Raw genomic sequence first — 11,111 nt, 5'->3', positions numbered from 1 at the left:
GTAATTGCAAACTCTAAAGGTTCTGCAACTAAGTATTAGGTTAAGTGTCCCATCATTTGTGTCCATGCCATTTTCATTTATGTTTTTATTTGAAATATTTTGTTGAATCAAAACTTTAAAGCAAGGAATGATTTTTGTGAAATACAAAATAAACAATGAAGGATGTCAATTACTTTTGTCAATTTTCAGGTATTTCAGAGACAATTGTAGGTTTGTGTTTTTTTGTTGAGGGGTACCAACAAATTTGTCCATGTCTATAATTATTTAATGGATAGATTTTTTATAATATTTTAAATGAAAGATCAAGAGGATAAATAATAAGTCCTTTTACATAGCCCATTTTTCTTTACTTCACCAAGTTTGGAGGGCACAGTACTGTATGTGCACATTAGAGCTCCTGCTCCCCAACAGAAAACTGAAGGACTTGAAAAACTTCCCACTCATAGAAGGCTGCCGGTCAGCACGCTCTGTGGACGACGAAATATACAACAAGCCATGGGAGGTTGTAGAAGCAGCTGTGTATGGAAATAGCATCTTTAATAACATATATAAACATCTCAGGTATGTACATCTGTATATAATAAACAGGGGGGGGGACCATAAAACAAAACACAACCTTTGCAGGGGGCAAAAATTGAGACGAGTTCTTCCTTTATCACTTCACCCGCTTGGAGCATTGTCTATCGGGAAAATTTGAGTATCTCATTTTTTTTTCTGTCATAATCAGCTTTTTGATTTTAAGTCACATAAAAATGGGGGAAGAGTCTCTAACAAATGATGAAAAAAAAAAAAAAATATATATATATATATCATCAGCTGCACCAGATTGATGGCCTGAATGACAAGTGACTGGAACGCTACGCTGCTTTACCCAAAAACAGAAAAGTCCAGAATGAAAACACTTTGTTGGAAGCTTGCACTGCTGCAATTACCAGGTACCAACACAAGATGGCACTAACACTACATTGACAGTGCAAGAATGTGCACTCCTGCAGAAGGTGGGCATGGTGTTATTGGAACACACTGAACACATTCAGCTGCACAGAACTGAGGGGCTTCTTCTTTAGCCACTAATTGGGAGGGGGCTGATTAAAAAAAAAAAAGTATCTAAACCTGTGCCCCTTGGCTTGTAGATTTGCAATGCTTTATATTTTTACAGTATCTCACAGGATGCCCAGGGGCTGCAGGAAGTTGTGTACACTCAAGCACTCCAGCCTTCAAGACAAAATATGCACCAGGAACTTAGGGGGTTAAGCTTTTAATCAGTCATGAGTTGTGGTGTCCCTTGTCTTTGCACTGGTGCATTTACTAATTTGAGTGGGGGGTTAGGGCTGCTGCAGTGTGAATCAACTTTCTTTATTGATAAATTTAAATATTTTGTACAGTTAGACTTTTTAATACATAATAAGACATTCATTAGTGCTGTGGGGAAGGCTTCATTCCATGCAAACTCATGCACTCTGACAAAATTGTAAACCACTGGCTCATCTGGAGATACCAGCATTGGGAGCTTGAGTGCCTCGCCACGAGAAGGCATTAAACTGGCTGTCTGTGGCTTCTGTAGAGGCCTACCCCCTTATGTAAGTACTTTTGTCCCAAGGGTAAGGAGAAGTCATGTCTGACAGGTACAGAAAGATGTCAATTACAGTTTGTAAAGTGTTTTGCCAGTATAAAACTGTATCAAACCACTGACGTGTGTGCAAAATATCAAATTTGTGTTAAAGCAGGCAATAAATCTTTCCTCATGTGCAGTGGTCAAACTCAAGGACCCCAACCGTACTAGTGTATCTGCATACGAGGCAGTGGCATTAAGCCAGGCCCCTCTTGGAGACTAAATGAAAGCTCACACCAAGGAAATGGCAATAATGTTTCCCAAACCCAAATTTCTTCAGCATGTTAAGCAAGGTGAAGGATGAAAAATAAAAAAAAAATGGAGAAGGGCAGTCGAAGAGGTTGAGTTGCTCAGGCTGCTCTGTGTAGCATTTCTTAATACTCCTGGGGTAAGAGGGGATTGTGGGGGGTGAAAGGGGGTGTTGAATACAGTCCTGGCTGTCACCCGAAAGGTCCAATGAATGGCCAGCAGAATTCAGCCACTCAGAGGGTGCAGATCCACCTTGACTTTCTCCCCGCTGCTCAGCATCCCAATGGTAGGGTAGAACCCACCTGTTGGAACTACCGCTTCCCGTCTTCCTATAATTTTCCCATTCCGTGTAAAAAACACCTTGAGAAGAAGAAAAATAAAGAAGTCATAAACAATATGCTTTTAAGAAACAAAAAGAACCTTGCACATTCCCCCCTTATGCTGGTATCACAATTTATAATCAAATAAATCAAGTACTCATCAGTTTATCATTGAAGCTAATGGAACAAAAAAATTTTTAGTCTTATATTCAATGCTGAACTATCCTAGAAATGCTACGTCAGTCAGATACTAATTTAACATTATTAATAGACAGAAGAGCATGGAGACTAAGCAATGCCTTGGTACAAGCCTGAAACAAGGCCTCCACAGACTCGGGGACTTTGAAACACACAGCTTGACAGATTATTGGTTACTACAATGTAAGTGATACATATTCTAGTTCTTGTAGTCTAACTTTAAAGGCAAGATTTGATTAGATAAACTTTATTAATCCCACTGGGAAATTAACGTACAAAACCAGAATATAGACTTGCAGGATAGATAATACATCCAATCAATCAAAGAATAAATAAATATATAAAAATAAATTCAACAAGTACATAGGGTGGAAGCACACAATTGCCTGATAGTAGTGGTCAGAAAAGACCCCTAGAGGTACTTCTTAGCACACTGGTGAAATGAGCCAGTGGCTAAAAGTGCTCCAAGAGAGCATGTCCTGGAGGGGATGGTAGGGATTTTTCATGATAGCATCCAATCCAAAGGTTATTTGGTTCCTTTAGAAAACAAGTGACTAACAGTCTTGCAGAGTCACATAAGTAAGACCAAATTTTTGAGCCAAGGTTGTCATCCTCACTAATCATGTGCTAATCAAACAAATCAAATAAAATATTAGGCTGTATCATAAAAACTTGAATATAACACTGTTAAGTTGCCATCTAAAAATTACATATATAGTGCCTTTCTGTGATTTATTTAAAATCATGAAACTAGACAGTGGCAACGTGTAGCATGTTGGTTGGATGTACAAGTAAGAATTCCTCTGTATTCTGAACATGTGACAATGTTAATACTACTCACTTGTCATGTCCTTTTCTTTTCCCCTCCTCATTCACATTTCTTTTCTTTCCACATACACATGTTCATCCATCTTCTGAAATCATTGTGCTATTATACATTAATTTTCCAAATAAATATTTATCCGAATGGGTAAACTGTCTTCTGAGATTTTTCAGGTAAGAATGACAGAAGATTTGAAGTCAAGTAGTTCCACTCACTAATCATGGTGCCAAAAGTGGCAACATATTGTATTTTGATTAGCAAATGTAAGTAAGAGTTTCACTGGTCTCTGTACATGTGACAACAATGAACCTATACCAGGGGTAGGCAACGTCAGTCCTGGAGAGCCGCAGTGGTTGCAGGTTTTTGTTCCAACCCAGTTTCTTAATGAGCAATCAATTATTGCTGATGAAACACTTATTGCTTAAGTGATAGTTTGATACTTCATTTTAGTGGTCTCGCTTGTTAAGTCTCCCCGCCCTTAATTGCTTATTTCAATCTTAAACAGCTGCATTCAGTGTGTTTATGGCACCTTATTTAGTAATAAGATGTAAAAGACAAAGCAGCCAGAAGTTCTCCGTCTAGCAGCTAGAGAGGAGAGCCAACAACGAAATCTACTCTGTAAAAGCAGCAAGAAAGGAGGAGTATCATTTACCCCAAAATGGAAACTTGTTCTAAAATGTTATTAATTAGATCCTGCCATATTTTTAAAAAAGTTTTGAACAGATCCTCTAAGTGAGAATTAGATTTTTTCCAATTTCAAATAGTATATAATATCACTGACTTGAAAGTGGTGAAGTGGGATTCTTCCAGTTGAGCAAGATAAGTCAACATGCTAGTAGTGAGGTAAAGGAAATTACAGTTTGTCCTACTTCTACTTCAAGCCCATCTGGGAGTACACCAAACACACCTGTTAATGTGTTTAAAGTGACTGTGACGCCAAGGACATCTTGATAGGCATTCAAAGATTTTTGTTGAAAATGTTGTTAATTTGGTACATGCCCAGAACATGTGGCCCAGTGAGGCTAGAGCTAGATTGCAACATTCACAGGTTGAATCTTGCCATGGAAACATTTTGGACAATTTTAAACGAGATAAATGTGCTCAATAAAAGATTTTAAGTTGAATGATTGAATGCTTTGTGCATATGGAGCTATAGTATAATATGTGCATGGCTGTCTTCCACTCCTTTTCTAAAATATTAAGTGAAAGATCTTTTCCCCAATGTACTCTGGGGTCTTTGAAAGGAAGGGACTTTAAACATTTTTATAAATTGTAGAGACGCTATCTGAGTTTTCAAGACTAATCAATATTTCTAAAGATATAGAACTAGGTGGCAGGTGAGGAAAATTGGGCAGGTTCTGTTTAGCAAAGTTTCTAGCTTGAAAGTAAGTGAAAGAATTGTGTTGAAGAGCGACTGTATTTGAAGCGTAATTGTTCATAGGATGTGAATACATTATCTATGTACAAATCTCTGAGTGTTTAATCCCAGATATTTCCAAACATTAAATACTGTATATGTTTGAGAGGGTGGAAAAAGGTGGTTGTCATGTAGAAGTACAACATATAAAAGCTTCTATCTTAAAGTGCTTCCTACATTGGTTCCATATTCTGAAAGAATGAAGGGCAATTGGATTATCAGTTTAATGACGATAATTTGTATTTACTGGGCACAGAACAAGGAATATAAAGAAGTACTGCAAGATTTTATTTCTATGGCAGACCAGGCTTGTGTTTATTCATCAATTTGTGTCAATGTCCACAACTTTATAGCTTGCATATTTGCCACCCAGTAATAAAACTGAAAGTTAGGTAGTGCCATGTTCCCTTCTGCTTTAGGTCACTGTAGTGTTGCCCTTTGGATGTGTGGATGTTTCAAATTTCAAATAATTGAGGTTATGATTGAATCTAATTTCATAAAAAATGATTTGTTAATGTATATGGGATGCTTTAATTAGGAAAAGATGCTTGGGAAAGATATTCACCTTAACAATGTTTGATTCTCCCTGCTAATGTAAGATGGAGGGTAGACCACCTATTCAAATCTTGTTTAATTTTTTCCATGCAGACAGCAAAATTTTGTTGAAAAAGAGTTTTATATTTACTTGTGATATTTACCCCATGATATTTAAACTGATCTGCTAAAATAAATGGGAAGGTGTCCAGTCCAATATTGTGTGATAGAGAATTCACTGGAAAAAGCACACTTTATTCAAATTGATTTTCAATCTGCAAATGCTTTTAGAACTAACGGCACAGAATTTTGTGGGTCAGATATTTACAGTACCATATCATCTGCATATAGTGATATTTTCTGTTAAAGTCCTTCTCTGAAAATCCCATTTATCTCTGATGCATTTCAAACGCATACAGCCAATGTTTCAATGGTGACTGCAAAGAGCAAAGGTGATAAGGGGCATCCTTGTCGAGTAGTCTGAAATAATGTTGTTAATACAAACCAGATTTCTGGATTACTATAAAATAGTTTGATACACGCAAATAAGTTTGGGCTAAATCCAAATTTGTTCAATGTGGTGAATAGGTAGTCCCAATGCTTTTTCTACATCTAAAGATAATAAGATCTCTGGGGTATTAGATTTAATGGGTGAATATATTAAACAAACGTCAAAGGTTAGAAGTTAAGTGTCTGAATTTAATAAATCCGGTTGGGTGTTGTGATATTACAGAAGGAATCACTTTCTCAGTCCTTCTGACTAGAACTTTGGAGAGTATCTTAACATCATTATTCAGAAGTGAGATTGGTCCGTATAATGCACATTGTATAGCAAGTCCTTATTTTTCTTATGAAAGATGGTAATTAAGGCTTGGCAAAAAGTTTGAAGTAGAATTTTGTCGTCTTTAGCTTCTATAAACGTTGCTAATAATACATTGTATTTCGACTAAAATATTGTTTAAATTTGAAAAAAAAAAAAACTCCCTAAAAACACACTTGTGAATGAGAATGGAATGTGCACACTTTTGGCCGAGCATTTAAACTGTAGACCCACTTCCCGTAGTTACACTTCTGTTCATATCCACTACTGGAGTAATTTGGGATAATTTAGCGGCAGTCCCTGAAACTGCATGAGTAAGCTAGACCTTCTGCTTGGTGAAGCATCTTGGATATGCACAAGTCTGAGGCAGACTCTCTTCCTGATAATGTTTTCACTCTCTTTTCTTTAACGTTTAATGTTTAGTTGTAAACGTCTCTAAATTAACTATTCACTATTGATTTCACATGAAGTACAATGTTAGCTGATGAATAAGCAGTTACTAAACTGGACTCCTGAACAATGAATGAGGCAAAGGCAGGTCTTCAATTTCCATTTTAGTTCACAAGAGCCTTTTCAGGAAATGGTTGATTTGAAAATATTTTCGTAAAAATATAAGCGTTTGGGACTTTGTGAGCTAGATGTGTAACATTAAATATTTTCATGGAAGTTTTGATATTGTTTGCTGTTGTCCAGTGTTGGTCACCACAGGTGTCTATTCTACTAGAAACTTTGTTTTCCATGAAAACAACAGATTAAACATTTTTCAAAGCAATCACTACGAACTACATGGGGTATGTAACATATAATAATATATAATATTTGGTGGTGTATTCCTTTAAAGCCTCTTGAAGCACAAGACAACAATCATTCTAAAATCTTCCAAAACAAGATGGTGTTTGAGGCAGGCACTGAGGGGCTGACACAGAAGACTAACCTGCCAATGTACAGTTAGGTCCATAAATATTTGGACAGAGACAACTTTTTTCTTATTTTGGTTCTGTATATTACCACAATGAATTTTAAATGAGACAACTCAGATGCAGTTGAAGTGCAGACTTTCAGCTTTAATTCAGTGGGGTGAACAAAACGATTGCATTAAAATGTGAGGCAACTAAAGCATTTTTTTAACACAATCCCTTCATTTCAGGGGCTCAAAAGTAATTGGACAATTGACTCAAAGGCTATTTCATGGGCAGGTGTGGGCAAGTCCGTCGTTATGACATTATCAATTAAGCAGATAAAAGGCCTGGAGTTGACTTGAGGTGTGGTGCTTGCATGTGGAAGATTTTGCTGTGAACAGACAACATGCGGTCAAAGGAGCTCTCCATGCAGGTGAAAGAAGCCATCCTTAAGCTGCGAAAACAGACAAAACCCATCTGATAAATTGCTACAATATTACGAGTGGCAAAATCTACAGTTTGGTACATCCTGAGAAAGAAAGCAAGCACTGGTGAACTCAGCAACGCAAAAAGACCTGGACGTCCATGGAAGACAACAGTGGTGGATGATCGCAGAATCCTTTCTATGGTGAAGAGAAATCCCTTCACAACAGCCAACCAAGTGAACAACATTCTCCAGGGGTTAGGCGTATCGATATCCAAGTCTACCATAAAGAGAAGACTGCATGAAAGTAAATACAGAGGATGCACTGCAAGGTGCAAGCCACTCATAAGCCTCAAGAATAGAAAGGCTAGATTGGACTTTGCTAAAGAACATCTAAAAAAGCCAGCACAGTTCTGGAAAAACATTCTTTGGATAGATGAAACCAAGATCAACCTCTACCAGAATGAATGCAAGAAAAAAGTATGGAGAAGGAGTGGAATAGCTCATTATCCAAAGCATACCACATCATCTGTAAAACACGGTGGAGGCAGTGTGATGGCTTGGGCATGCATGGCTGCCAGTGGCACTGGGACACTAGTGTTTATTGATGATGTGACACAGGACAGAAGCAGCCGAATGAATTCTGAGGTGTTCAGAGACATACTGTCTGCTCAAATCCTGCTAAATGCAGTCAAATTGATTGGGCGGCGTTTCATGATACAGATGGACAATGACCCAAAACATTCAGCCAATGCAACCCAGGAGTTTATTAAAGCAAAGAAGTGGAAACTTATTGAATGGCCAAGTCAGACACCTGATCGTAACCCAATTGAGCATGTTGAAGACTAAACTTCAGACAGAAAGGCCCGCTAACAAACAGCAACTGAAAGCCGCTGCAGTAAAGGCCTGGCAGAGCATTAAAAAGGAGGAAACCCAGCATCTGGTGATGTCCATGAGTTCAAGACTACAGGCTGTCATTGCCAGCAAAGGGTTTTCAACCAAGTATTAGAAATTCACATTTTATTTCCAGTTATTTAATTTGTCCAATTACTTTTGAGCCCCTGAAATGAAGGGATTGTGTTAAAAAAATGCTTTAGTTGCCTCAAATTTTATTCAATCGTTTTATTCAACCCACTGAATTAAAGCTGAAAGTCTGCACTTCAACTGCATCTGAGTTGTTTCATTTAAAATTCATTGTGGTAATGTACAGAACCAAAATTAGAAAAAAATTGTCTGTGCAAATATTTATGGACCTAATTGTAACTACAGTTGATTTTTAGCTTTTTGGCCTTTGGTACATTTTTTTTCTTTCTATTTTCTTTCTTGTAACTACTATCTTTACTTTAAGTTTTAAGATGTGTTTGAGAATTACGTTACATAAAATGACTAGATTATCTGCCTGTATCATAATGCATGCTACAAAACAACATTCATGAACATCTTGGGCTGACTGCTGTTCTCATGGTTTATTTTATACTGTCTTTTTTTGTTTTACATTAGAACAATCTAGACAAGAACAGGTCATTCAGCCCAACAAAGCTTGCCAGTCCTATTCACTTATTTCTTCTAAAAAACATTAAGTGTAGTCTTACTTCCATTAATACCATCACACAGTGTTCTCTAAAGTTCACAAACATACAAAGCAGCTCATTAAGATAAGAATCAATTACTGACACTTCGTGAAACCCACTCTTCATGCCATCCACCCTAATTAGCTTTAGAATTGAGTCCTTGGAGGTGGAGAAAGAGTTGAATATGTACTTGTCTGTTGCAGATGCACAAACAAACTGAACATACCATAACTTTCTTCCCTTCATGCTCTTGCTCCATATCTTCTCCTTCCTCTTCCTCATCTTCATCATTGAGGTAGAGGACATTTTGCACTCGTCTCTGCTTCGGTTTCACCTCCATGGAGTCCAGGGAGTCTTCATTTTCTTCTGGAGAGAGAAACATCAGAAAATTATTCTCATACTTGTGTCAGTTAGGAGGGATCACAGGAGACATATCACCAGGTTCCACTTATTTACAGCTTTTAAATTTGCACACCTCACAGCGGACTACATAACAGATGAAAAATCTAGAAATAAAGTGACTTGCCCCCGTATATCTGTCTAAACTTTATAGGTAGGCAATGTGGTACAGTGGACTATGTGCACGGCTTTAAAACACAAGGTTCAATCTCTGTCTCAGGCTTAACAGAACAACCTTGAGTGAGCTTCTTTACTGGATTGTGCTCTAACAGATTAAAATGTTTAGTCCTCTTTGCAGCAATCAAAAATTTTACAGCCACAAAATGCAAAACCTCTTACAATTCTGACATTAACACACATATCCTACTCAAGATGTGATCTGTCAGGCAACATGGAGGACGCCTCACTCTGGCCTACTGTTAACTTGACCTTCTGAAGTGTCTATTTATGTACCAAACATTACATTGTTGTGCAAATGATCATTTCAAATAAGTGTACCACTTCATTATGGGCCAAAATGAGAAATGGCAGAGGCCTAGATTGACTCCAGTGTTGGGTTATCTAGTAGAGAGCAGTAAAAACTGGAACATTAGCAATGAATATGGTCCTCCTGTGCATCACACTGCAGTTTGCCTTGAACACAAAAGACACAGTTTCACTTTCTGTAAAAGTCCTCAGCAGGTTCTAACAAACCTGGCTGGTCACAATTCAATTTATTCCTATGCAGGGCCTTATTAAGTAATATGGCAAAATATTTACACTGCAGACTACTCAGCTTGAGAAATATCACCTTTTTAAAGTTGTTTTCTCCAAAATGTTGACAATCATTAAACTATTATTGATAATCCTCTGTTCCAATATTAATACTTGATATCCTGCTGTAGCACTTAGTGCCACTGCTATATTAACAGATATTTGGAGCATTATGATGAAAGAAATTATTCTGCTTCCTATTACACTGAGAAGCTTTTATACAAAATGTACATTTATTGCAGTATTATCATGATTATCATAAGTTCAAAATGAACACCCAAAGGATTCCTAGGCTTTTAGCGCACCAGTTGGACTGAAACTATGCAGCAATATGGGATTTGTATGTGGGCTTCCTCTGCTATCTGGAGCTTGTGGCTGCTATGATATCTATTAGACACCAGATGTCAGCATTTTCGAAGCTCTGATATTTCGGATCTTTATCTGGCACAATCAGAAAAGTAGCCTCAAAAGCTGCACAAGGCTTCGTCAACACATCACTAATTAAAACCATTTGGCTTTTACTCTTTATCTAATGTAATGTGCTTGTTTTATATGTAAATATTGCAAAGATTGATAACTTATCTCTGGTGCATTATAGTTGGAATCTTGTATAAGTGCTCTGTGCCTGTACTGAATAAATTGAATAAAGTACACAATTTACAATACAAAATACAGTAGTGCTAAAAAATGTCTATGTTCATTTATTCGCTTTTCAAAACAGCCTATCCTAAACCTGGGTGACAGTGGGACCAGATCCCATCTAGGCAACATTTGACACAAGGTAGAACAGCCAACACTGAAATGACACTACTACATTATAGGGTACACATATGAATGTATTCTCACTCACATCATGGCAATTTAGTGGTGGCAATCAAATATGTTATTGGGTTGTAAAAAAAAGTAAACCTATTTAGTAACACAGGGTGAAAGCATCAACCCAGATTTGAATCCTAAACTCTGATAGTGCGAGGCAACTTTGTAATATATTTGTTGATGTCACAGTGGTTAGCAATCTATCCATCCATTTTCCATACCCACTTGTGTAGAACATGGCTGCAGGGAAAATGGGGCTAATCTCAGCAAACACAG

General features: G+C 37.3%; 1 protein-coding gene across 1 annotated transcript in view; it reads right to left on the bottom strand.

Moving 5' to 3' along the window:
* Nucleotides 1-498: 498 nt before the first annotated feature.
* Nucleotides 499-11,111, bottom strand: part of spryd3 (SPRY domain containing 3) — a 136,497-nt gene continuing 125,884 nt past the window's right edge. Inside the window, 2 exon segments of the mRNA XM_051925083.1 lie at nucleotides 499-2,221; nucleotides 9,094-9,233. Coding sequence (XP_051781043.1) covers nucleotides 2,087-2,221; nucleotides 9,094-9,233 — 275 coding nt within the window. The 3' untranslated portion in view covers nucleotides 499-2,086.

Source organism: Erpetoichthys calabaricus, chromosome 3 (genome assembly GCF_900747795.2).
Source record: "Erpetoichthys calabaricus chromosome 3, fErpCal1.3, whole genome shotgun sequence".
NCBI lineage: Eukaryota > Metazoa > Chordata > Cladistia > Polypteriformes > Polypteridae > Erpetoichthys > Erpetoichthys calabaricus.
Note: the sequence above shows the minus strand (reverse complement) of the source record. Positions and strands in the feature narration are given on the sequence as shown.